This window comes from Lagopus muta, chromosome 14 (assembly GCF_023343835.1).
Source record: "Lagopus muta isolate bLagMut1 chromosome 14, bLagMut1 primary, whole genome shotgun sequence".
Lineage (NCBI taxonomy): Eukaryota > Metazoa > Chordata > Aves > Galliformes > Phasianidae > Lagopus > Lagopus muta.
Genome location: NC_064446.1, coordinates 12,620,318 through 12,647,191, shown reverse-complemented (window position 1 = coordinate 12,647,191; position 26,874 = coordinate 12,620,318). Strand labels below are relative to the sequence as shown.

General features: G+C 50.2%; 2 protein-coding genes across 3 annotated transcripts in view; both read right to left on the bottom strand.

Moving 5' to 3' along the window:
• FAT2 (FAT atypical cadherin 2) overlaps positions 1-13,907 on the bottom strand; it is a 48,068-nt gene extending 34,161 nt beyond the window's left edge. The window contains exons 1-2 of the mRNA XM_048960090.1: positions 13,670-13,907; positions 162-3,446 (exon numbers count right to left, since the gene is read on the bottom strand). Coding sequence (XP_048816047.1) covers positions 162-3,426 — 3,265 coding nt within the window. The 5' untranslated portion in view covers positions 3,427-3,446; positions 13,670-13,907. The remainder of the gene's footprint in view (positions 1-161; positions 3,447-13,669) is intronic.
• The window catches only part of LOC125699990 (SPARC), a 123,152-nt gene that overhangs the window by 79,902 nt on the left and 16,376 nt on the right, over positions 1-26,874 (bottom strand). The window lies entirely within an intron of this gene.

Sequence of the window (26,874 nt, the reverse complement as noted above, 5' to 3'; positions counted from 1 at the left end):
AGGAGACAAACCCTACTTGCTCCTCCCCGTATACAGGGTTACACATCATAAATCCCTGCAGGAAAAGCAGAGGATTTGAACGCATTGGGTCAAAAAATCAGGCAAAACACAGCATGTTGTTTCAGCCTCTGAGGTAAATATTTAAATAAAGCTGTTATTACCTGTGTCCTTCTCAATGCTGAAGACGGACAGGCCAGTGCCCTCTCGGAGGAAATACTGAACCTCTCCATCTTTCCCCTTATCAATATCCTTTGCTGTGACCATCATCACGGATGTGCCCTCAGGGCTGTTCTCCTGCACCCAGCCTTTGAAGACAAAGGAGGCAAAGCGCGGTGGGTACAAGTTCTCATTGACATCAAGGACGTTCACTTCCAGGTGGCAGAGGGAAGAGCGAGAGACGGGCTTCCCACTGTCACTGACCTGCACGGTTAGATTGTAAGAGTCCTTCTTCTCATAGTCCAACTCCTTCTCTAACCGCAGTGCTCCAGTCAGCTTGTCTATGTGAAACATCATCTCCTCATCATTAACAAGGCTGTACCTCACCTCTCCCCCAGAGCCAGCATCGGGGTCAAAAGCCTCCAAAAAGAGGAGGATGGTTCCTACAGGCAGGTCCTCTGGGACCTTCACGCTGTTCAGGGCTGGGAGGCAGTGTGGGTCGTTGTCATTTACATCCTCCAGAGTCACAGTGAGATCTGCAACGGAGAACAGCTCATAGCCTGTTTTGGGCTGGTCCCCAGCTTTTATTTTCAGTGCATAGCAAGGCCACAATTCTCTATCCAGGACACCTGTAACTGTCACTTCTCCAGTGACACTGTTGATGGCAAACTTGTCAGTGGGGGTTAGGAGAGAATATTTTACTCTCCCATTATCATCTGTATCAGCGTCTTCCGCTTTCAACTGAGCTATTGTTGTCCCTGTTGCTACATTTTCAGGTACTGTCACCCAGTAGGCACCTTGTGGGAATCTAGGCGTATTATCATTGGTATCCAAGACATTCACAGCCAGGAGTTTCCAAGATGATTTTTGTGGTGTGCCAAGGTCATACACAGTAATGTTAAGAATGTAGAAACTGGTTCGTTCATGATCTAAAGGAGAAAGGACTTGGAGGAGACCTAGTTCCAGGTCAATGGTAAAGCAGCTGTCAACATTTCCGTCTGAGATCACATAGACCAGTTTCCCATTAAAACCAGTATCAGGATCAACAGCTGAAAGGTCAGCAATAGTTGAGTTGATGGGAACATTCTCTATGATATCAATAGATCGTGGAAAGCTGTCATCAAATTTTGGAGCATTATGGTTTATAAGGTGCAAATTTAGAGTTGTTTCATCATCCTGCCCTTGGCCTTGAGCCTGAGACTCAATGGAGTGTATGATAGTTTCTGTCAGTTGTTTCAATACTCCTGTTTCCTCACACTGCATTTTAACAGGGAGACCTTGGCTGACCACAGTGATATTTACAGATGTTGGCAAAGCATAGTTCTCCCCATCTGTTGCAGTTATTTTCAAAGAGTAGAAGAGTGGCTGTTCAGAAGGAAGATCTCTCAGAGATATTCTAAGAGATATTACCCCAGAGATGGGATTCAGTTCAAAATGCCGTAACTCATTGCCAGACTTGATTTCATACTTGATACGCTGCAGCTCATCACTATCGATTGCAGAGACTGTGGCCACAGGATTCCCAACAGGAAAGTCCCGTGGGATGCTGCCACTGCAGCTTGCCTTCTCAAACACAGGAGCGTTGTCGTTGACGTTGCTGAGCATGAGGGAAACGTACACCTCCGTTTCATGGCGGAAGGGTGAGCCCCAATCTGATGCCCACACTCGCAGGTGATACCATCTCTGCATCAACTCATAGTCCATTGACTTGGAGGTGGAAATTACGCCAGAATACGGGTCGATGACAAAGGGAACTGATTTCTGGTTGGCTATGGTGTAGGTTACAAAGCCATTGTCTCCTTCATCTTCGTCTGTAGCTCTCACTGTTAGGACACTGGTGCCAGGAGGAACATTCTCATCAAAAGCCCCACGGTATGAAGACTGACTAAAACTTGGAGCATGGTTGTTGCAGTCAGTGATGTCAATGATAACAGTTGCAGATGTGTGACTGTTAGTGGTTGCAACTTCAAGTTGAAAATTAGATTGCTCGTGGAAGTCCATTGCTCTGACAGTAGTAATCAATCCAGTGTGAGGATTGATTTTAAAATTTGTGCTGTCAGGAGTAGGTCTCAAAACATATTTAAGATTTGGAAGGATTGGTGTAATCTTCACCATAGCAACTTGACTTCCAGGTGGGGAAAATTCACTGAGCTGGACTCGGTAGACTTCTTTCTCAAATCTGGCAGAGACATACTTGGAAGGAGGTATATGTATAACTCTAACAGGAGAGAAAAGTGGTGGTTTATTCTTGTCCTTGGCTTGTAGACTGAGGTTGAAACCAAAAGGGTGAAGTAGCCAATCGATCTCTTTTATTGCCACAATCATGAACTCCGTGCTTCCAAAGTAGGATCTGATGACTGCGAAATGCCTTCCTGGATCTCCATCTATAAAGTCTACTGAATCTATCCCTGCTTCTGAGTCACCGCTTTCTACAGACAGGCTTGCATAGACAAGGTCTTCGGCCGAGTCAGGCAATGCCACTTTCACTGAGGAGATAGAGGGGGGTTTCCTGGCTGAGGGCTCCACTTGGATCATGAGACTAGCCAGGTTCCCAAAGCCATTCCCCTCCAGGATCTTTCTCATTCTGTCCACAGCTAAAACTTGCAGGTGGTGCCTGCCTCGATGGGTGCTGTTCAGCCTACCAGTGGTCACAACTGCTCCTGTGGTGGGGTGGATGGTGAACAGGTCTGACTTTGTGTTGAGGGCGTAGTAGAACTCTGCGTTCTGGCCAGCATCGGCATCCGTGGCACTGAGTGTGCTGACCACTGTTTTCAGAGGAGTGTCTTCTCTGATGGACACTTTGTAGGAAGGCGGTGAAAAGAGAGGTTTCAAATCATTTCTGTCAAGAATGTGGATTAAAACTTTGGCCCAGGCTTCATAGGCAAAGGTGTTCTCTGTGGCCTTGATTATTAACATATAGCTATCTTTGACCTCTCGGTTTAAAAGTGCTGTGTTGCTGCTCCTAGTTCTTATTCTCAAGAAGCAAAAATCCCCAATGACATGCTCCTCCGTTTTGAAGAGACCACTGCTGTCTCCAGAAGCTATTCTGTATCTGATGTCCCACTCGGGGTCAGTCTTGTAAATACCCATTTTGACATAGCTCTCCACGTAAGTCTTAGGAGCTGAGTTCTCGTAGATGGTGGCATTGTAGAAGAAGTGGGTGAAGTGCAGAGGGGAAGTGTTGCCTTTCTCACAGCTTGCGTCACGGATCGTGCAGTGCACCAGTAAAACAGCAAAACTCAGGAAGTTCCTCTTGGTAATGATTTCCATGGTGTGGTGTCTCCTCAGTCCTGCAGGGATTAAAGGAAGAGCATCATGAATTCTGGCACGTATGGAAGAGGGACCGTTTTTATCAAAGCCAGTGTGCTAGAGGAAAAGTCATAGGATCATAGAATGGCTTAGGCTGGGGGGGGACCTCAAAGATCATCGAGCTCCAGTCCCTCATGCCATGGGCAGAGTTGCCAGCCACCAGGTCAAGCTGCACAGGATTCCATCCAACCTGGCCTTGAGTATCAGGGATCCCTCTCTTGTGCTGCCTGAAAGAGCAGATCTGTAGCAAGACACTTCCACCATGTTGCCCCTGGTTCCTCCTCCTGATGGCAAAGCCCCAGGCTCAGGATCCCCACCACCCATGACCACCCAGCATCCACTGCCTTCTCCAACAACTGGTGAAAACCTGTGGTTTTCCGATTCATCTCTGCGAATGTGTGTATCAAAGTCATGAGTTTGATGTCACAGAAGGAACTGGAGAATGCACCCATGATTAACAAGGATGTAGCTTTATTAGGCAGCTTTGCAGGGCTCGTTAAAGGATCAAGGCCTGCTCTTTTCAAAAGCTTGGTGTGTGCTGCTGTGTGTGCATGCAGGGGTTGAAGCCAAAGATGAGCTAAATATAGGTGCATATATTTCCCATAGATATCCCAGAAGATCTTTATCTAGAGCTGTTTCTTCCTCTTTTAAATTTAAATTACATATCAAGTACCTGCCAGTCATTTGGCACATTCCTAATTTAAACAGGGAAGACTTGTTTTTCCAGACACTTTTTCAAGACTCATCTCTTTAAAAGCCAGAACTAGTTCAGTTTATAAGTCAATTCGAATGTTAGGAATAAATTATTGGAGCCTAACTAGCAACGTGTGTCACATTCTCTCACTGAGATGAACTGCTGATAAGCACAAAGCTGTATATTTGATGCTCCATTCAAACCCCTTTTCCCTTGGTAGGCATGTGCCAATCACCCAGCAATCTCACTGCTGTGGTCATTGAGAGGAATGGCCTCAAACTGAGTGCAGCAAGTCAGTATGAAGTGAAAACATCAGAGGAAGTTTATGCAATTTAGACTTTCCGTAGGTGACAAAATTCAGACTCTTTTATGGCAACATCATTGCATTTCTAGAAAACACACCGTAGTCAGAAATGCAGTGTATGAAAGAAAATCATGGAGGACAAGGATACAAAAAGGCACGTTGTTCCTTCCAAGGAGCTGAAAACTATGTTCTGAAACAATCTGCTCATTACTTAGCAGCGTCTAAGAGTTTGGCAGCATGTAGGGACTTGCCTAGAGCTGCTTCCTTCCAACATTTTCAACTGCTGAACCTGGAAATAAAATGTATGCATGCTGGGTGCGCGTGTGTCTGCACGGACTGGGAAGCAGGAAAAGTCACATACAATTCAGTAGAATAAGACAGCAGAATAAAACAGCAACAAAAATACAGTGTTGTTTCATGAACAACAGAGTTAATGAAGCCGATCGTTTTGTATCTGGGCTAATTGACTTTTTAATTCAATTGTACTGAAATGGCAATGTGAACTCATCTCTTATAAGACATCAGAGAACCCACAAGGCAGAGACGTTATGAACTCCACAACCACAAGAAGAGCCAGAGCTAGAGAACATGCCTTCTTGAACACCAGCAATTCCATAAGGGAGGATAACCTTGAGCAGGGAGTGGGTTTTCTGGCATTTAACAAGATGCAAACACTCTTCTGAAACTCTCCTGGAATGTCCTGAACCTGACTGCTGTCTGTAGACTTCCTGACATCTAAGATGGTCTCAGCTCGTGTTGGTGTTTTTCCTCTGTGGGGACATTAGCAGGGTTATACACCTCCGTCCAGTTAATTGTTTTGCAAAACCAGTTATGACCTCATGTTTCTGAGAGCTTTGCTCTCAATTACAAGCTGGGCTGAAAGCAATCAATGGCTTCTTATTATGGGGGATGGAGAGCAACAACACAGACAGGGCGTGAGGCAGAAGCCTTGTTTCCTCTGGAGATAATCTGAAAAAGTAAAAGGCACAGCCAGACTTAAGGGAGAATTTTCTAGCAGGCAGCACTGTCAGCTCTTGATGTCTAATACTTTCTTTCCAATGCAGGACCCATGCCCAAAGCCCCAACATTAGTGTATCCCCTGTCTGCACCTCCAGTGCTCTGAGATGTGTCATTTCACCAGCTGTATCTGGAATACAAGCTCAGCCATTAGACTTTCCTTCTAGGCTCAGAAAGCTGTGTGGTCATTAAATCAGTGTTTCTCTAGCATCTTTTCCCTGCCCAGTGCCTCTTAACAAACAGAGACAACATTGCAAATCTCCTTCTCCTTTCCCATGTATCAACCTTCAGCTTTACCAGCTTCATATTCATTTGGACCTGGAGATTACAAGGACATCATCGTGGCACATGGTTTGGTAGGCATGGTGGTAGGTGGATGGTTGGACTAGATGATCTTAGTGGTCTTTTTCAATCTTAACAATTCTATGAGAGTGAGCTGCTGGGGTTCAGATCATCTTGGTGGTGGGAGGAAAGAGAAAAGAAGAAAAAAGACCTGTGGGATTTATTAGAGAAATATAGAAAACTACTTATTTTCTATGGCAGGGCTGACAGCATCAAAGATCTTATCTGTCGAGCTCACGAGATTTTAGGACTATTGCTAGAAAGCCCTCTGACAGGAGTGTTGTACCAATTGCCTTTAATTTGTCTATGCATGGTGATATTACAAGAGAAAACTCCGAATTTGAGTTTGCAGGCATCAAAACTGGGTGAAACAAGCTAAAATACCCTCCCTCAGCCCCCAGCCATTATCTCAAGGGATGGCATACTTCCACTCCTGCTCCTTGCCCAGGTATGAGAGGTCCTTGCTTCTCTCTCACCCAGCTCCCTTGGGCACAGACATTCTCCTGGAGCTGGGTGCTGGAGAAAGCCCCTCTCTGGAATGGAGCCAGTCAGGGAGGGCATGCTCTGACTGGGGGAGATAGCAGTGGTGGTGATTCAGCCTCCTCCTAATCACCAGGCGACGATCTGAGAGCCTCGAGGGGCTTCGACCTCAGCCCTGTAGATGTAAAGTACCCACAGAGCCAGTAAACACGCGCTGTATCTCTGATCGCAGCCTAAGCACGCGTCTAAATTTAACATCCAAATTGTAATTCTCTGTCAGAGACATGCCCAAATCTGTTGGTTTGAAACGAAGGAACAAACACGGCGTTGAGGTTCAAAGCGGGTGTGTGGGGCGGTCGGGGCGCTGTGGGGGGCTCGGGGCAGAGCATGGCCCCACCAACCAGGGTGAGTGGATGGTGCTGGGAAACGGACCCCGGAGAAGCCTGGGGGCTGCGATGGGGTTTGGTCGTGCTGCAGACCAGTGCTGCAGCCTGCCAGCAAGCAGGTGTGGCCCCAGCACCACCTTCTGATCCCCTTCAAGAGGAACATTTGAAAACAAGCAAAACCCCAAACACAAAACAAGCCAAATACACCAAGAGCAGCATTCCCCTTGCTGGCTGCAGTCAGAGCTTGGCCAAAAGTTTTGGGGTCAGAAGAGTAAAGAAAAATCGTCATTTTTTTTCTCTCAATTTCTTCCTTTGTTTCTTCATCATAAGAAACAACCTCTCACATGGAATAAATACCCACCAAAACCAACCCTGAGCACACCAATGCCTTGGAGGCTGCCAGCACTAGGAGCAGAGGATGAAGGGAGATTGCTCAAATAGACAATGCTGGGGCAGTCCAGATCTGGGAGTGGAACTGAGTGGTCACAGAGTAATAGAAATGGAGAGCAGAGGAAGCACATCCTGTAGGGTAGTGGGGTATGAGGTTTGGGAAAGAGAAGAGGGAGCGGACTTGTGTTAGGTGGATCATTGGATTTGATGATCTTAGAAGGCTTTTGCAATGGGACCCTGTGATATTAGGAGTTGGGGCACTGTCTTCTCCTGGACTGGAGGGTAATGGAGCAGATGGGGTTTATCAGTAGTCAGAGCAGTCTGAATTATGGCTGACTTCTGAGAAGGGTCAATCAGAAAGCAATCAACAGGGTTTCTATGTTGGAAAGTCACAGGTTGTAAAACCTGCTTGTTGTATGGGTGGTGATCCATGTCTATAAGATGTTCTGATTCCCAGCATCAAAATAATCCACGTACACATTGCACTTGGACTGGTGCTTGGTTAATGCTTGCCATTTTTTCAGTGCAGCAATGTTGCTGGGATTGGGTCCTCCTGCATTCGGTACCTTGCAGTTTTGGCAAGCTTCCCCAGGTCTCTAACAAAGCCAGACCCATGGGGTTTGCATTCTGGGGTGAGCTTGTTTTTTTTTGAACTGTTTCTCTTGGACTTTGCAAAATAAACAAGTCCATCCCTTGCTAAGTGATGGCATGGAGCTGTTCCCATATTCTCGGCTGCATTTCAGTGGGAGGTTGAGCCTGGACTAGTGGCAGGCACTGTGCTTAGCTCTCCTGATTTGGTTGTGCAGAGGTTGGTTTTGCAGTGATGCAGAAGAAATGCATCCTGGAGGATGACACAGGGACAGAAAACTAAGGAAGACTGGCCCTGAAGTTACAGAGCTCCTTTCCTCAGTGTATCTCAAGGTTTTCCAGCACCTGTGGATGACTTTGGAGGGCCTGCCATTGGCGGGACAGTCCTACAGCAGCATGTTCAGGGATGATGCTCACATGGGCAGAACTTTTTCCTAGACTTGCAGATTTCACCAGGATGCAGCCAGGCCATTCCTTCCCCATCTCACCTTCCCAAGCTCCAGACACGAAATATTGGTCAACCTTGATGGGACGCTCAGATCCAGGCTGGTTCTATGGACCTCTTCCTGCATGGTGCCTCCACAAGCCAGCCACTTCCACCTCTTCCATCTTAAACATCTCGCCCACTGTTTCATCCTCGTGGCTTTGGCTGTGTCCTCCTGCTCTTCCTGCTGCATTTCAGCTCTCATGTGTCTTCAGCTCCAAGCCATCTTCTGTCCATGAACAAGGCAACACCTAGCTGTGGAGCCAAAGGCTTTCTCCTGTCCCTTTTCCATGTGCAATGTGTGATTTTCAGCCAGTGCCCTGTGAGGAGCCCAGGGAGAACCTGATTTTGTAGTGCTGTCAGCACCAAGCCAGGAAATGCCTGGCTTTGACATGTCATATAGCTGAGATCTCTCTGTCATTGCTGTAAGCCTCCAGGAGCTCATCTGTTAGGCACAGGACTTGAACAGGCTTGAGCTTCCTGCAGAGTTATAAGGGTCACTGATCTTTATCTGCCTTGGCATTGCAACATCGCTCCAGAGCAAGAGTTAATCACACAGCTCCAGGGATGTACAGCCCTCAGTGAGGGTCTGGGATTCCTGGAGGAGGACAAAGGGACGAGGGAGCCTTGCACTCTCCTGAGAGCAGGACAAATGGAGACACTGCCTGGGACTGCTGTAACTGCCTGGGAGCCCTGGAGGTGCTCATTTCTGAATGGGGTTCTTGGTTAGAGTCATGGATCACAGCTGACTGCAATCCTGCAGCTGCTGGCACCTCAGATGCTGGATCCAGAGGAAAAGTCCACACATCCCAAGGCAGCTCCTTTCCTGTCCCCTTGCCACGTTGATTTGTGGTCCTTGTGGCTCCCCGTCAATATCCTCCAGCCACAGGCAGTGCCCCCAATCATTCCTGTCCCTGGGGTTGGAGCTGAGCTCCTTTGACTCACACCTTGATGCATGTCCTTATGCTCAGCATCTTGACCACCCAGCCCTTGCTAAGGACTGGCATTGCTTTTCTACTGGTTGCTGTCCCACAGGATCTGTGACATTGAGGATGACTTGCTTGTGCCATGGGCATGTGGGGAAGCATCCTTATGCATTAATCCTAATCCCCTTCTTTTACACTCCTTGCTCACTGGTGGTTCCCTGCCCACACCAGACACTTGCAGTAGGGGTAAACCCTACCCACAGCCCAGAAACTTCCAGTGCACGGACAGCCAGGAAGGTACTGAGTGGTGACTCCTTGCCCAGGAACAGCTGGGCAATGAGGAGGGTACAACAGATCCCACTGGTGGCTCCGATGGGGTCTGCTGCCCAGTGCTGTGATGCAATGGCTGGGAGGTGGGACGGAGCTGCTGAGCAGGGAGCACAGCCCAGGCGTGTTGGCACACGAGGCAGCCACATCCTGCCAGGCACTCACGTGAGCATGCCCTGACCCCTCTGGAGCCGGGACGGTGCTGCTCTCAGGGATTCAGTTCCCATGGAGGCTGTTAACCATGCACCTCGCTCGCTGCCAATGAGTTGCGCCAGCAGACCATCAGCACAGGTTAAGAGCCACCAGGGATGCTGGTCTCACTTTTGATTGCCTGCTCCTGACAAAACCCATACTGAACCTTTCACATTTTCCTCAGGCTTGGGATGCAAATCATCTTGCTCTGATAATCATTCGCTTGCCTTTAGAGTGCTGAGGTAAGCGGCCATGGGAGACCACATCATCGGTTCTCCTTGCCACTTTCTAGATCCACTGGCCAGCTTCAACCAAAGTTAACAGATAGGTAAAGATTTGAAAAGAGTTGGGTTTGCACAAGCTTGTGAAAATCAGCAGGAGAGAGGAGAGAAATCCAAATTAGGACTCCCAGCTGGAAGAAAAGGCTCTAATGTGAGCCCAACCCCATTATTAGACATCAGAGAATCCACACAAGAGTGAGTGCCCCAGGCAACCAAGCTTCATGAATTCTGCTGCTCGCAAAACAGCTGTTTATTTAGGTGCTGCAAAGCCTGTGAGATCCCTTCTAGGATCCCAGCACATGGCTCCATTCTGACCCACGGGAGATATGGGGTCTGGTTTGGGCTCAGCTCCCACCTCAGCCCATGTTTGAGAGGTCCAACCCTGAGCTGTTTGACCCTGGGACACCTCACACAGCCTGCCAAGGACACAGGCTGTGTCACCTGAATGCCAGCAGTCCTCCAATGCCCTTTCCACTCTTCCCCATTCTCCAATGGTCAATGAAATGTGTTGGGAAGGAATCAGGGCATCTTGGCACCAAGAGCCAGGTGAGGACCATGTGCCCACATGGCTCGTGTCAGGAGCCTGGTGCTCAGTGAGGCTGCACCACTCTGCCCTGTGGCACAGCCGTGGCCACCACCCCTCCTTCTCTCCTCCCGGGCAATTCTCATGCACTCGCAGACCAACCCTGCTCTGATACAGAGATCTGCTCCTTCCCATGCCCAGCGCCCTGCTGCTTCTTCCCTTCTGGTGCCTGGAGGAGAGCAGGGGGAGCAGCTTTCAGCTCTGCCTGCAGCATCCTCAGCTCCGCTGCCATCTGTCTGCCTTGCGCTGCTCCTTCTTTCTTGTGCCTTCAGAGGCAGCATAAGGACACAGAGAACAGAATGAATGAGCCCATCAGGGCATGATCTTTGTAAAATGATGCTGATGGCCGTGCCACAGAATTTCCCTGCTGCTGAATGCAGCAATATCCTCCCAGACCAATAAAAACCATTCAAAGTCTGCCCCTGGCCCAGACCTGGGCTCTGAGCAGAGGAAAGATTAACCCCTAGACAGGCATGTTTGCTTGCTCTCATTGTCACAGCATGTCCTTGTCAGCACTCACTGCTCTGCACTGTGTGTCAGAAACACATTTCTGAAAGATCTCGTCATCGCAGCACCTGTACCATGCCCTGCACTGACACAATGGGACTGACACCAGCACCTGGTGCCACCTGCACAGCACTGGCCCTGGGTAGCCTGAGCCATCCCAAGCACCTATTCATAGTGCACAGGCTGCCTGAGTCACAGCATCAGGGTCTGAAATAGCCCTGTAACACAGCAATGGCCAAACAGCTTGGCCATCTCTCTCTAATTTTTCCCCCAAAACAATGCCAGTTTTGATGATGTAGTGGAGGAGCCTGAGATACAAGGATGTGCAATGTGGTCTTTCTGCTTCCTAGCTCCAGTGTGAGAGTACCACTGGAGCAGCCGTTGTCCTTGGGCTCTTGTGTTGAACAGAGCCCACTGGAACTACCCATCTCTGGAGGCACTGCCCCATCCCTGAAGGTGTTGCCCCAACACCACGTTGAATGGGCCCTGGGCAGCCTGATCTGATGGGGGGCAGCCAGCCCATGGCAGAGGGCTTGGAACCGATGGTCTCTGAGGTCCCTTCCAACCCAACCCATCTATGGTTCTATCACCCCAAATGGATCAAAACCTCGTCTGGAGACAACTATACTTTTGGCCTCTGCAATACCAATATGTTGGCAATATGTTCCCATATTTAATTATGGCCTCTATGTGGAAGAAAAAAAATACACTGCTTGATTTGTTTCAATCCTTGTTCATTTCTGAGCTACAACCCTTCCTAGCAACCCTTGCAGCTTGCCCCTCCCTGGAGCTCCCTCTTCCAAGAATTAGGAAATGAAGTTTCTTTGCTCATAAACCAGTACCTGCTCCATTGCCAAGGAAAAACTGTGGTTGAGGGAAAAAAATCACTTGCTCAGCAGATCAACTCGCTAATAGACAGTGGAGTTCTGGTGTTGCCAACCCAGTGAAAAAAAAATAGCAGAGGGTATTTAATCCTCTTACACTTGTGCATGATACAGAAGTGAGCCCACTGCTCCGGGTTGAGCTGCATACTTCACACGTGGCAAAAAACAAAGGGAGGTGCACTGAGCAGGGAATGCCATTTCTGCAGCATGGAGGTGGCTGAAACGATCCTCCAGCACTTGCCTGGAAGCAGTTGGCAGGAGCGTAGGATGCAAAGCACGGTAGTTTCTAACAGATGTTTGATTCCAGGTGTTATGCCTCCTTTGAACTCTCCCTTTGCTAAGAACGATGTTTGTTTGGAGGGCCAGGAGACGCGCTGGTTCCTGCAAGTGTTCGAGTTTGAAATGTGCTCACGGAGTAGGGCTGGAGTGGGGAAAGGGCTCGGGGAGGGCAGATCCTGCTCGTGCCTGCGGTGTTCGGGGCAGGGGCTGAGCCTGAGGCTGGGTTATAGAAGCTGAGCAACTCCAGCACTTATCAGACAGGCGGATGTCCCTGAACTGACCCAGATAAGGAGAGGTGTGCTGCACATTAGGAAGAGATAAGGGCGCACCGTACAAAGCCTGGTGTTTTTTTGCCTCCCTGAATACCACGACAGCCCAGCCTTCCCCAGCAGCCCCACAGCCTGTTTGCTTTCCACCCGGAGGCTCCAATAACCTCCTGGCTCTGTGGTTCTGCAACAGCTCCTGCCATGAGCATGGATGGAAGGGCAGCGGGCTCCGTCCAGCGCATGCCAACCTGCTGGCCTGGGCTCTCCCTGAGCCCTGCAGCCCTGCTGCCCCTTGCACACTTTGTGGTTGGCTCCAACTTTTTAAAGAGAGTTTTACCTGGAGTTATATCGTAACCACTGATCTTTGCCCCTCCACAGCACAGTACTCCACTGAGTCTACCTCCAACTCTTGCAGGGGGGTGATTCCCCAGTAGGTCCCCTTTGGAAGGACCTGGTTTGCCTTAAGCTCCCAGCTCCCCCTCCCTTTTCACCTCTTTTCTCAACTGCACACACTGGACATAATTCCCATGTGCCTGGAGTTGGGACTGGGTTTGTAGGGAGGTTCACCTCAGTTTGCCATCACTGATGGCAGACGAAGTTGTTGTGATGCAAAATGCCCATACCAGCATGCAGGTGAGGCTGGGGTAGAGCCTGGGGTGCACGAGACTTTCATTTCACCTCCCAGCTCTACTGCTTGTTGTGGGAGACCAGGGCTGACCTGGGAAACACCAGCACTGTGCCTTTCCCCAGGGATCCTCCAGGATCCTCCTGGCGTGAGCTAGCCCAGAGGGGAGCACAGGGCAGGAGGAGCTCCCCAGCAGGTGAGGTTGTGTGCAGACAAGAGCCGTGCCCGCAGCTGGGCGCCATCACGCTTCTGCAGAGCTCATCCCTTTGCTCCTGCAGGAGCCCTGCCCCATGCACACACCTGGGCGCTCTGTGCTCAGCTCTCCTTCACCCTCTGCTTGGTGATGAGGTTTTCACTCTCTCTGCTCACAGCCCACCTGCCCGCAGTGTGCCCATGTCTCCCACATAAGCCCAGGTGCAAACTCGAGCAAACACACCTGAAGATTTCCTGGCTCTGCCCGTAACTCCCCATGCTACAGCTGCCAGATGAAAAGCAATCCCTTTCCATCCCAAAGCCTGATTCTTAGGATGGAACAATTTCCAGTCAAAGTTACTCACATGCAAAAACAGTTTCACGGCTAAATCTCTCCATCCTCCATGCCCTCCTCCATCCCTGAGTCATTTCAACTTCCCACACCGGCGTGCCTTACCTGTTGCAACAGGAGAGATCTCTCCTGAAGTTTACAGCCTCTCTGCCCTTGCTGCCGAAATCCCCCTCCCGCAGCAGCACCCCGCCGGCTGCCAGGGGTCCATGGCGCTCACAAAGCAGAGGAGAGGGCTGGAAGAAATTCCTGCAAGAAGGGATTTTTCTGATTGAAACTCCGGCAGCACAGGTTGGGAGCAGCGAGGGAGAAAGTTGGAGGAGGTGGAACTGCCTGGCTGGAGAGCCAGCCCTTCTGTGACGGGCTGGAGGAGGAGGGAGAGGAGAGGCATCGCTCGCGCCCTTGCTGCGGAGTGAACTTGTGTGTGTGCGTGTCAGAGCTGGGCAAGCACCCAAACCTTAGAGCCAAATAATTGCAGAGCTTTCTACTCTTAGTTTATCCCATCGCCATGAAATCAAGGATCTAGCGCAAGGGGGGGGTGGTGGGGGGAATATGTCAGGTAACTCCCTCCAACACACCTGAAAAACCCAAAGAGTGTTTTTAACTAGCTGCCAGGTGGGTGTTGCGAGGAGGGATGGGGAGAAGGGGGTGGGGGAAACCTGAACCTGTCCTCGGAGCAGCTGCGTGCGGAGAGGCACTTTGAATGTTGTTGTTGTTTGCGTTGGGGGAGCCCCCAGAAAGCCCAGGTGCTGCCAAAAATCCCCCGGGTGCTCGGCAGGGATGGAAAGGTGGTCCTTGTCCTGAAACGGCAGGAGGCAGAGAGAGAGGGAGGCAGCAGAGAGACGGCAGTGCGGGGAGAGCAGAAGCAGAGATGGGGCTGTTGCATCCCAGCCCAGTTTTCTGGCATGCCAACTGGAGCACAGGCAGCTTCAGACCTCTTTGTCCTGGTCCCTTTCTTTTCCTCTTTTCAACCCCATCAACCCTCAGAAAATACTGATTTTAGTCCTCTTTAGATTGCAATGGGTTTTGAAAAGATGTCCCCAGTCAGCAGGCCATGAATCCTTTCCCACAGGCATGGCTTTGGCTGGGACTTGTCTCAACCTAGACATTGGTGGATTAAATCGCAGGACACAAAAGCATGGGAAAATCCATATGATTTCATGGTCCAAATCCTAAAACACAGGAAGGGTGGACCCATGATCTTGGATACTTGGGGTTGGCAGTGAAGGTGAGTCAGAAAAATCTGCTGAAATTGCAGAAAACGCAGCTTTAAGGTCACTAAAATTCTTTAGATTCTTCAATCTAGGGAATGGTTTGGACCAAGAATCAGAGAGGAAATATCTCCCCGAAGTGTAGATAGGGGTTGCCTTGGTTGGGAACTGATCTGTCAGCTTCTTGCTCCTCATTCTGTGCTACAAGCTCCTGCTGGGAGCTCTCCTTACTGCCATTTAACTCCACTTGGAAAATTATTTGGGTTCCAAGCTGGTCGTGCCCTTCCAGAAACTGTATGGGATAAATGAGAAGACACATAAATTCTGTTGGTTTTACACACTCAGCTTCTCCATTTTTCTAGCTGGTGTAGTCAGATGACTTGCAGGGAACTTGGAGAAGCTTTGAGGATTATGAAAGTGATAGCAGATTTCATAGTAGCCTGAAAGTGCCCGTCAGCTCTTCATGACAATGGGAAGCCAGTGGTGGGTGGTGCATTTCAGAAGAGTGAAAGGAAAAGTTCCTCCACGTGGCTGCATCTTGCAGCCATGGAAGGCAAGAAAATCTGGTATTGGTGGGTAGATGCCAATGGGGCTGAGACAGGGCTCAGCACAATGCGTGTATTATATTTAGACACACCAAAGTACAAATGAGCAAACCTCCAGCTTCAGGGCATCAGCTGACTGCTGCAAGGGTTGCCTGCATTTGGAGCCTTTCACAACTGACCATGTGCACCATTCCTTTCTCCTGCATCTGAGGCCACAGGTCACTCCAGAGACCACAGAGCTGGGGGCCTCGGTCTCATCTTGTGAAGCAAGTTGGGAGCCATCAGCTAGCAAGGGTGCAGTGCTGTTTTTCATTGAGGCAGGAGGTTATTGTGCCACCCACAAGACAGATGTACTTTTTGCACTCTTTGCTTTTACGGGTGCTGACAGAAGCCCTCTCTCAGTCCCTTTTCTTCACTGCAGTAATGTTCATCGAGGATGCCAGTGCTTATGGAAGAGCCACGTATCAGGCAGAACCTGCAGAGTGATTGGGAAGAAGCTTAGGGTGTCTTTGAGATGGGCCCCTTACGAAATACCCACAAATGCCCAGTGAATATGCAGAAGCCACTGGCAACTCCACCTCATGGCCAGCAGACTGGGAGCACCGGGTTTTCCATTCCACAGCAGGGGCAAAGCCTTGTTAACAGCCTTGTTTGCTGCAGAGGGCTGCAGGGAACTTGGTTCCCCTCCACAGAGAAGTGCTCCCTGGTTACAGAGTGGAGAAACATCGAAAGATATGATCTCAAGTATAGCTGTAAAAAAAAAAAAAGATTGCATTTTGGGGATGCAAATCCTGAGCTGAAGAAGGACTTGTGCCATGAGGAAAGAAGGCAGAAAGATGGAGCTATGCATGGTGCCTGGCTTTGCCCTGAGTGCTGCTTCACACTGCTCAGACAGTAAATCAAACAAACCAACAAAAGCCCATGAGTGGTGTCAACATCTCACCCTGCAACGGCTCTCAACTGGGAGCTTGACGTGGTGGGTGCCACAGGCATGGGGAATGTCTGGCTCTGCCACCTCACTGTCGAGGTGCTCCTCTCCCTCTAATCACAGCAAGAGATTTTGTTTCCTGGTCCCTCCCAAGATCTTCAGCTGATAGCACCAAGACGTTCAGCTGCAGGTTAGATGCACGCAAGGCGTTGTGCAGATAAGCGGCATGTTGGGGCTGGGTAAGGGAAATCACCACGGGCCTCTCTGGACCAACAAAAAAACACTTACGGGGTCCTTGCTGCCAAAGGCTATGCCTACTGGGTGCCCAAGCAGTTAGACCTGCCACCTCCTAAATGTGTGCTGTCCTCCATGTGGCCCCTGTGGACATGGGGTCAGGGCAGTGCCATTGAGATGTGGCACTGCAGTGCTTCTCCAGACCCTCATGCCTTCAGAAACAGACTTGAGGGTAAAATCCCTTTATCCTGCAAGGTGCTTTCTAGATGGACCCAGCTCCCATTGCTCTTCCACAGTGTCTGATTTGTTCAGGCCACCTCTAAATCTACACCAAATGTCCTCTCACTGTGTGCCAGGATCAGAGGGCTGAGGTGAGCTGTTTCCTGCAGGGACAAATGCCTTTTGTTTCCTCTTTCCAGAAGGAGATCCAACCTATGGGTCTGGCCTTTAAGCCTCGGTATCTGCTGAAATGCTCTGTGGATATGTTTGCAGGGGAGCGTGCAGAGACTTGCTAGGGAAGGGGCGATTATCTGCCTGGAACAACAGCAGCCTTTTCCCCAACAAGCGGGAGCTTGTGGGTGGGGAGGATCCAGAGCTGTGCAGGAATCGGCTGCCTGTGTTTGTGTGTGCGCCGAAACCTCACTGACCAGCACCAACCATCACCCTCAGGGAGCTGCTCCCAGGTGCCAGGATGGATCCCTTGCAGCTGCAAACCCAGAGGTTTCTTACTGGGAGTCCTTCTCACAGCACAGAGAAGAGTCCTTCCCAGCACAGAGAAGATTTAAAGGACAGAGATGTGCATTTTCCTGACTGGAAGTCAACTAAAGAGTGGGAGGTGATTAAAACTCACTTTTCTCTTGGCCTGGTTTTGCTTAGTTGGGTCCCAACATTGAGCTCTGCAGGAGTGCTTGGTGAAGCCTTCTATGAAGCATGGTGTGGATGCTTTGCTCCCTTTGTAGTTGCTCCTCTGAGCGGCACCCAGAAGCTCTGTGCCACAAACCTGGTTCTCACTATGAGACTCTCCTTTTTTGTCTGGTACGAATTTCAGATGGAATTTCCTTAGAGCATCTCTAAATTATGCTGACCTGAGGTACGAGAGGATGCTATTGATGGGTGATTGGAGTCAAACCCATTGTATGTTGTTAAGGGGTTAGAAGTTGGTGGAATGCAAATATGAACAGTGTTGATCAACTATGCCTGGTCTCCTTAGCATCCAGCGCAGGTGACACATTTTTTATTTTTGAGGCTGGATGCTGGTCAGTCCCTGCCCTTACGTGCACAGCAGTGCATTGCCACAGAGCTCACACTGCAGTCGGTCCCTTGTTCTCCATAGGGTTGCACAGAGTCATCATGAGGGACCGTACAAACCCAACAGGTTGTAGAGGATGAGGGTCATTAGGTTGGTGTTGATCTTGTACTGGAGTTCAGATTTCTTCAAGCCTTCTGTGGGGTCGTAGCCACTGCTGTGCTATGCTCCCGTTGTTGGCTTCGCCATCAAGGACGCCACGCACTGATTCCCACAGGTGCTGCTGACAGATCCATTGCCCCTTTAAAAGGGATGAAGTCATCTGCCTCCGAAGCCATCTGGCACCAAGACAAAGTCAAGAGCTCAGCACAACAGAAGGCTGGGATGCCAGCCCGTGGAGGGGATGTCATCACTCTACAAACAGATGGGACCCTGATGGGATGGGGTGAGATGCTGTGCAAGACCTCAGGAGAAAGTGGTAAAGACCTTCTGGCAGGGAGCACCCGAGTGTGTTGCAGTCCTGCTTTCATCGTATGGGCCCAGTGGAACCCCATGTCCATTCACTGTCTTTCTGGGATGGCATGGGCCAGATCACGGCTCTCGTCACGGGATGAGCTAGCGATCAGCGTGCCTCCCTCCTCCCACTCCATCCGTCTGCACGGAGCAGCATTATCTCACCCTGAGCCAATCGGCCTGCACCGTGTGCCGGATGGCTGAGCTCATCGTTGGCGGCGGTGGCAGTGACTGAATCTGGCACGGCGTGTGCCTGCGGTCCCTGCAGGGTGGCCGTCAGTCCACCATGGCCCTGCAAGATACGGGGAAGGGATCTCCAACAGATCTGCCACTGGACCAAAAGGGTGGTGTGATCACAACAAACTGGGGATGAGAAATCCTGCTGCAGGTGTCTCTGAGGAACTTCGTCATCCTAGCTTCAGTCTGGAGTTTGAGCAGAAGAGCGAGCTTGGAGGGGATAGCAGTGAAAGAGAAGGGAGAGGAGAACATGGGCAATGATTGGGTCTTCAGGGGGTGGTGGGGAAAGAGGACAGAGAACTAAAATTATCTGGAGGGTAAAGAAGTGATGAGAGGTTAAACTACAAGTCCATGAGTCCATGGGGAATGGGCTGTTCAAGGCGGTGCCTCTCTCTCCTCATTGACCCTAAACAAGCAACTTAGAGTGGTTGTTTAACTTCTACAGTCCAGTGCGTTGGGTCGTATGTTAGGGATTACACAGGCACTAGGAGACCAGGATGGGCAGAGCAGGCACTGCCCATTCTCATTTCACCCCAAGGTCCCCATTACTCAACCAGAAAACTCCTTCAAAATAGAGTTCAATTTTCATGCAGTGAAATAGCTTTTGGTTTTGGTTTGGACATCAAAATATAGGACCACCAACCCTTTGATTTTGGAAACACCATTCCTCTCCTGCTTCGTCTAGCTTGGGGAAAAGTCTGTTCTACTCCAGCCCATTGTCTAAAACCTCCTCTCCCATGGCATATCTGTTTGTCTTCATTAGAAATGTTAGATACATCTCAGCCCCAGACTTCTCTGCTCCTGTTTCAAGCCACACTGTGTCCCGCTTCTCCTTCAGCTTGCTGCTGAGACCTGATGCCCAGTCACACCTGCAGGTAGCAAGCCTTGCTCCAAGGACATCATGAAGAGGTGCCATTGTGCAACAGAGCCTCGTACCAGGAATACGATCTGGGTGATGATTATCTTGATACCATCCTCACTGAACCAGGGGAGCCTGAGCCAAAAGAAAAATTTAGAGCTAAACAGCTCTTGTTTACAGGAAGCCAGAGCACAGTGTCTGGGCTTGTACCAGTGTAGCAGGAGATGTTGCTATTGTCTCACACTGCAAAATATTTTGCTGGTATTGATGGATGGTGTGTCCCTGAGATTTCCCAGGGACGCTATGGGAGCAATTTCCCTCATTTCTGAAGGATCTTGTGCAGCAGCCTGGAGGGAAAAGCGTTTGCTATGGTTGAACTGGACAATGAAGCAAAGGTCACTGGCTTTATTGACTGTTATTTTTGGCCAAAATCACTGTAGGCTTTGCAACCTACACACCACGACTAGTATTGCTAGAGATGAAAGTAGGGTCTCAGCCATGTTGTAAAGGGTGATGGCCACCCATGGGCATGGTACTAGTATCCCAAATCTCCATAAATTTGTAATAGTATACAATATTGTATACTATACAATAGTATACAATAGTATACAATATATACAATAATATAAAAATACTACCCAAACTCCCACCAATTTCTCACAGGTTATCAAAGGAGAGGGGAGACATTTCTCTCCCAGCAATGAAGCTGTTTCTCTGTGGGCGTCGTTACCTTCCATCTGAGTTTACAAAACTGTGGTCCCACGGGCAAAAAGTTGGTAAACTGCTCTGCAGAAGTGCATGAGGAACATCATCTGCAAGGTTTGCCCTGCTCTGGGGCAAAGCAACAGCGGAGAGGCAATCAAAATGGCTGACTGCTGTCCAGATGTGGGGGAGGGCTTGCCTACATCTGGCAGGGAGTGTTTTGTGGTGGGAACAGTTTTTCTTTGCCCTCAGCACACAGCTAGGGGCGGCTGTTGTGCCCACAAACAGGACGGTCCAGTTCCCGTGGAGGCAGAAGATCTGTTGGGCCAATTCCATGAGTCAAAGAATGTTTACTGAGACCTTACGGTGGCAAGAATGGTGTTTGGATCAAACCAGGAGAAAGTTAAAAACATCTGACAAGTGAGAGAAATGCAGATTACAGAGGCATTGCCCCAGACCTAAGAGCGTATCATAGTGCTGGGGGACACCATCCAGCCCAGTGGGACAGGCCATGAGATCCACCAGCCCATAGGGGTACAGATGGAACTTTCAACCTCTAGGGGACACCTCTAGGCCTGCAGCTTCTCCCAGATGTTTGGCATCTCCCAGTGCCTGCATCCTCTGAAGGATGTGGCAGGACTGGTTAACCTCCTTTGCATAGGAGGGGAAACTGAGGCATGCAGATGTTCATCTATGCTTATGAAGCCAAACAGGGATTATGTGGCTGAGGGGAAGCAGAGGGATGGAGAAGGAATGTGACAGTCCAAATTCGCCCAGAAATGGAGTTTCTCCATTTTGTGCAATGCCAGGGCTCTGTACCATTGTTGCTGGTTTGGGGCTTTTGCTCTGAAACAGCTTTGAGCCTCCACCCCCACCTCCTCCCCCTGTTTTGTGAAGTTTTGGGTAGAGCAAGAAGGGGCAACCTTCGTTAGGATAAATATGAGAGGCAGTCTGCCAGAAAGATAAATAGAAAAAGGGCTGGGTGAGAGGTGTGGAGGATCCCTGAAGCTGAGGGGCTCTGCATTTATTATCATATTAAGTGCCCTGAGCAGCCAAAATAACCATCTCCATTTTAAGGCACGTACACTTAAAAAAAAAAAAAAAAGAAAAAAACACCTTCTTTAATTGCTACACTTAATTCATTAAAGGATTATAGTGAAGGCTAAAGGAAAAAAAAGTGAAGTATGACGGGTGGTTTGGCATCCAAACCATCTATGTATGTTTTGGATGTCGCACAGACTCAAACATGACTCCCCCGCCTGGCGTTCCTGACGCTGTTCCCAGCAGCGCCCCAGAGCCTGGACTACTGGGAGCAATGGGTGTGAGGAGCACAGCCACAGGCAGCACCCTGCTCAGCACAAATCCTTCTTCCCTTCCCTTCCCTTCCCTTCCCTTCCCTTCCCTTCCCTTCCCTTCCCTTCCCTTCCCTTCCCTTCCCTTCCCTTCCCTTCCCTTCCCTTCCCTTCCCTTCCCTTCCCTTCCCTTCCCTTCCCTTCCCTTCCCTTCCGCATGCTGCAATAAGAATCAAGGTTTATTTATTTTTATTTTTATTGATTTATTTTATTCAAAATGGATTCTGTCTTGATATGGGTTGAGCTATAATAATGAACCCAGGAAGCTGGTTTATCCCCCTGTCCCATTTTTTATTTGGGTTTCCAAAGTTTGGAAGCAAGGTTGATGTACTTCATGCTGATGTACTGGTTGAAAAAGGGTTACAGGAAGCAGTGCTGGTGGCTGGTGCAGGTGGGGGCAATTGGGACCTGATAAATGGGAGGGGAGTGGGTCCTGGCTGCTCTGTGACTGAAAGGTTATAAGAGCTAAGTGAATGCAGCCTCTCTGATCATTTTTGTGTGATTTTGGCTATGGTTGGAGTAGTGGCTTTGGAGCAGGGGAAAGAAAAGCATAAGGGTAAGTCCATCTCAGTGGAGATGTTTATTTGCTGGCTAAATGAAGACTGGCTTCTACAGCTGGGTGGAGTGATCCCTGTGGGTCCCTTCCAACTCTGTTCTGTGATTCTGAGCTGCCCCTTGTGGCTCGGTGCTAGGGCTTGGTCATGGGAGATGATGCTGTGCTTGAGGAGTTCAGGGTAGTGTGATAGTTCTCAGTGAGGTTGTCCCATACTGCATGGAGTGTAATGCCTTTCCAAATCAGGGTGGGCTGGGGAGAGGTGTTGCAACCAGTTTCATCCAACTGAGTGCAGATAAGCCCTGAACAAACAGGGTTGTCCTGAGGCCATGGCTTGGTCTACAAAGAGACCTGAGCATCTCCTGCTCCTGTGGAGCCTCATTTTTCCCACTGCTGTCAGTCAGTATCTTAACAACATCAAGAGTTATCTGCTATGGTGGGTGACCTGTGGTGGAGCTCCTGTGGCTGCTGGTTGCCTTGGACTGGAAGGACTGTGTTTGGATGTGTTTGGATGGCCATAGGAAGAGATAACGTGACTGCTCTTTGGAGCTGTCTGCAATGCTGCTGCTCAGGTTACAGGGGTATTATGCAGGGATTTAATTTTGGGAGTTGTCAGCAGTGCGTGCTCACTGGGGACTTCTTTTTGCAAGTGAAGCTCTTGCAGCTTTGGGTGTAATGTTCATTGTTTGAAATCTTCCCCCCCTGGAGATTTTCCCTACCAACTCTTATCTGTCTCCGCCATCATAAATATTGTCTCATTTTCTCTCTTTCAAATGGGTCCTGGAATGAATGCTGTGGGCTGTCTTGTACCCCAGCCTGGGGAATTTGGATTTTATTTGCAACATGCCAGGGAATTTTGCTTGCCAGTAATGACTTGTGCTGTAATTGTGAACTTCCTCTTATGGCAGAGCTCTATCTCTTTGCTTCTCTGGTGAATGCTTGCTTTAAGAATGGAGGCTGGAGCCATGCTCGTGTTTTCTGGTGTTCTTTTTGGAAGTCCCAAAGTATAGGTCTTGGTCACTTTTGCAGCACAGCATCTGGAGGGAGAGAGCTAGAAGTGCCGTTGCAGCTAAACTTGCCCTGCAGGATGATGGGGAAGGCAGGGCCCCCTCTTACCCCCTCCGTTTCCCCACAGCTGCACGCCTGCTCCTGTTTTCCATTGCCTTCGCCTCCTCTCCAAGCTCTGCCCCACAACCTGGCCCTGGGCCACCTCCGAATCAGGGCTGGGAGCCAAACTCACACCCGGGGCAGCAGCGGGAACGCAGTGCTCCATGCACGCCGCCCTGCTTGTGCCTGCCAGTGTCGTCTGTTGGCTGCAATTAGGGCAGGAGGAGAGAGTTTACTTAGCCAGCTCCTGCCAGACCCCAGGGTGATGAAAGTTGGTTTTAAAGGCGCTGAGATAGAGCCGGGGAGGGGATCAAAGCACCCTGCCTGCCTGCAGCCGCAGCAGGCGATGCGCGGTGCTGGCAGAGGCGATGCTCAGCCTGCGAGGCTGCAGGAATTGCATTTCCATTCAAATGCAGCTTGTGCTGCCTGGTGAGCAGGGAGCTGCCTCTGTTCCCACGGACTTATTTACCTGCTTGGAAGTGGAAAGTGTTCAGTACCTGGCGGGCTCTGCTGGGCTAATTAATTTATTTAATAACGATGCTTAGCTGCTCTCCAGGCCTGGCTGCTTTGCATCCCAAAGGCTGTGATGACTTTTGTTTTGTTGGTTTTTTCTTTTAGAAATTCCCAGTGGAGATGCACCCAGCTGATTTATGTTTCTTTTTGTTCTCCATTTTGTACAACACCTTGTCCAACACGGCTCTGATGTGCTGCTGTCATCCCAGAGCACATCCCTGGGCTCTGAGGAGCCTCCAGGAATGCGATATCAACAGAGTAATTCCTAGGCGTCCATGAATCTGTTGAGTTAATGGTGCAGTCCAGTTTTCCTAAAAGCAGGAGGAGGTTTTAAGGCTGCAGTCGCTAGAGGGAGATGGGAGCCCCTGCTGCTTGCCTGGATGTGAAGGATTCATGGGCACCCTTTTCCCTTTCCCCTGCAGTCTGTGGGAAGAAATCCAGCTGGCTTGGAGGGTGCAGGATGCCCTGCCAGCTTCCTACCATGGCTCTTGTCATCTCGACCTCCCTGCTTCCTGCAGACAGTGGCTGCTGGAAGTGGGTATCAGCCTGTGCCCCAGATGAGGGGCATGTGTGTCCTAACAAGGCTTTCCCAATTGTTGCTACCTTAAAGGGAGCCTCTGCCCACTTTTCCTGCTGCCCCTGGCAAAGCTGTTGGGAGAGCTCATTTCAGGGAGCCTGTGTCTTATTGCAACATTCAATGGAAATGTTGTCTGAGGTTGCCTTGCCTTCAGGGACAAGCAAGAAAAAAATGGGGTGTGGGAAAAACCCTGTTATCCTGTAGGGTAAGTGCAGTGCATGCAACTGGTATTACCCAAAGCAGTGCCTGTGGAGGTATGCAGGCACTGGGGACATTGATTTCCTGCCAGGGCACGGGTGCAGGTCCTGCCCCAGGGACTGGGGAGGAGAGGAGAAGGTGATGTTGGTTGGGTTGCCATAGCTTTGACTGGTGTGGGAGAGCCTTGCCAGAGCCTGTGTTTCCAGCACAGCTCTGCAGGATGAGCTCCAGAACCACCCAGCCCAGGTGTGGGTGACCATCCTGTTTGCGTGGGGTTTTGTGTGAGCAAAGCGTGTCCTGAAAGAGAAGAAAAAGCTTCCAGAACTCTGGCTGAATGCAGGTATATCTGAGCACAGCTGGGATGCAGCAGCCCCATCAGCGTAACAAGGTGCTGGAGCACAGCTGTCACCCTGCTGTTCTCCACATTTGCTCTCCTTTTCACCCTGAGCCAGCCCTGGGTGTTACCGTGACTTGCACCCCTGGTTAGTGCCCCAGCGGGTTGTTCTCCTCCTTGCCTTACCGATTCATACCCCAAACTGCATTTTTCTCTGCGGGTGAGTCACACGTTGTGCTGTTGCAATACTCACCTTGCTGCGACCTCCTCAGGAGCCGTGTCCCTGCACGCCGCAGCTCATTTGGGGCTCAGTGATTCAGCTCAGCTCACGGGCCCTGTGCCTCCTTGCTATGCCCAGCTGTGTGTACCCAGGAGAGCACTTCTGCCTGCTGGGGAGTGAATCACCCAGGAGCGGCTCGCCCTGCCTGCTGCCAGCAGGAAGGGGATGGAGGAGAGGGGGAGAGCGGCTGGGAATGCACTGGTGCAGAAACCTTCCTCCAGACCTCGGGTTTGCGGCAGCCTTGCAATGCAGTGCTTGGGTTTGGGGTGTGGAGGAGGTAGAGTTAAGTGAAGACGTGGCATTGTTGGCAGACTGGTGCTCTGCGGGTGCCTTGGGCAGGTTGGGACAAGGCCACCATCGTGCAGAGGATGTCTGCTTTGTCATGCTGAGCTCCCTTCTTGTTCCCACAGCTCGTGGCTGGAGCTGGAGGCAGGGGGTTTTCCATGGGGGAAGCTGAGATGAGGCTGTGCTCCTCAGCTGCCACCTCCAGCAGCTGTGGGTGGCATTTTGACTGAGCCTCCATTGTGTTTTCTTTCAGCTGATTTAATTTGCTGTGGTTTCAATTTTCTGTTAGCTGGTGCTTACAGAAAATGGCTAAGGGTGTCTAATTGAAGAACTGCCAGAAGAGATGTGTTGTGGCACTGATAGCCGGCTTAAAGGACACCCACTTGGTGAGTCTTGCTGTTTGACCTGTCCCAATGGTACCGTTGGGATCGCTATCAGTAGGGAAGGATCCTACAGAAAAGAGCTGGAAGCTGAGGGTAAGGATTCTCTGGGGTACTCAGAAAGCTGAGTGAATGGATGAGTCTAATGAGCGCGCACTCAGACAAAATCCTTTGTTGGGTACCAGGTGGAGGGCTGTTGCTTCCTAGGGTGGGGAAGAGGGCTCACAACCTTCCCTCATATTGTGTCACTGTCCTTCATCCACCCTCATGCTGGCACTGCTGCCATACACCATCCATACTGCTGGTGCTGAGGCACAGCAGGACAGTGGCTCCAAGGTGGTACAGCTACATGCCACCAAATAGCCACAGGGGATGGATCTCAGGTGCACATCTCTAGAGTAAGTTAGGAGACCCACAGCTTTTATTTTGCAACCAAACATCCTGATAAAATCCCTGCTTCCAACCCCCTGAACACTCAGTGACTGCTGTGACACTATAGCTGTGGGTAGGGAGCTGCCTGCAGACTGCTGACTATTAACACAGCCGTGAATACTCATCTGAGTATGGCCCAGGGATGGGCCTATGAAATGTAGGGAATAGTACAGGTGAGATCCCTTGGTCTGGTTCAGCATCCCAGTGGAATACTGTGGGGTCTGCAGCTCAGGGAGCATGGAGGTGGCACACAGAGCTCACACCCCTATGAAGCTGAGCTGAATGCTCTGTGGTGGCTGCATGATGCAGCTGGCTTTTGCTCAGTGCCTTTTGGAGGAGGATGAGGTAGATGCAGCGCAGCAGGGGTACTCCAGGAGCTGCTGCATGGTGCTGATGCAGGCACTTCTCCTTAGCCCCAGGCAATTATCTAGCAGCAATTATCTCCTGTGGGTGCCACCCAGAGTGAAGCTCTCACTGGGTTTTGTTTCCCAGACGTCTAAAGACTTGCCTGGAAAAAAAAAAAGAGTCCCACTGAAAAGCTTGCATCACTCCTCTTGGTGCGTTGGAGTGAAGGTATGCAGCTGGCAGCAGACCTGCGGCAGAAAACACTTTGCAGAGGGCACAGGAGCAGCACAGCGGCATCTGCATGGGCTCCAAAACATCATGACTGTGGGTTTAGAGGAGTGCATGTCACTTATGCAATGGCGTAAGCTGCTTTCTTTCTCAGCATCCTCTGATGTGGATATGCTGTGGGGTCCTTGCCCCAGACTGGCTGAGAGCAGAGAGCTGCTGCAGAGATGCTGGAGAGGCTTCTGGGTGTCAGGCAG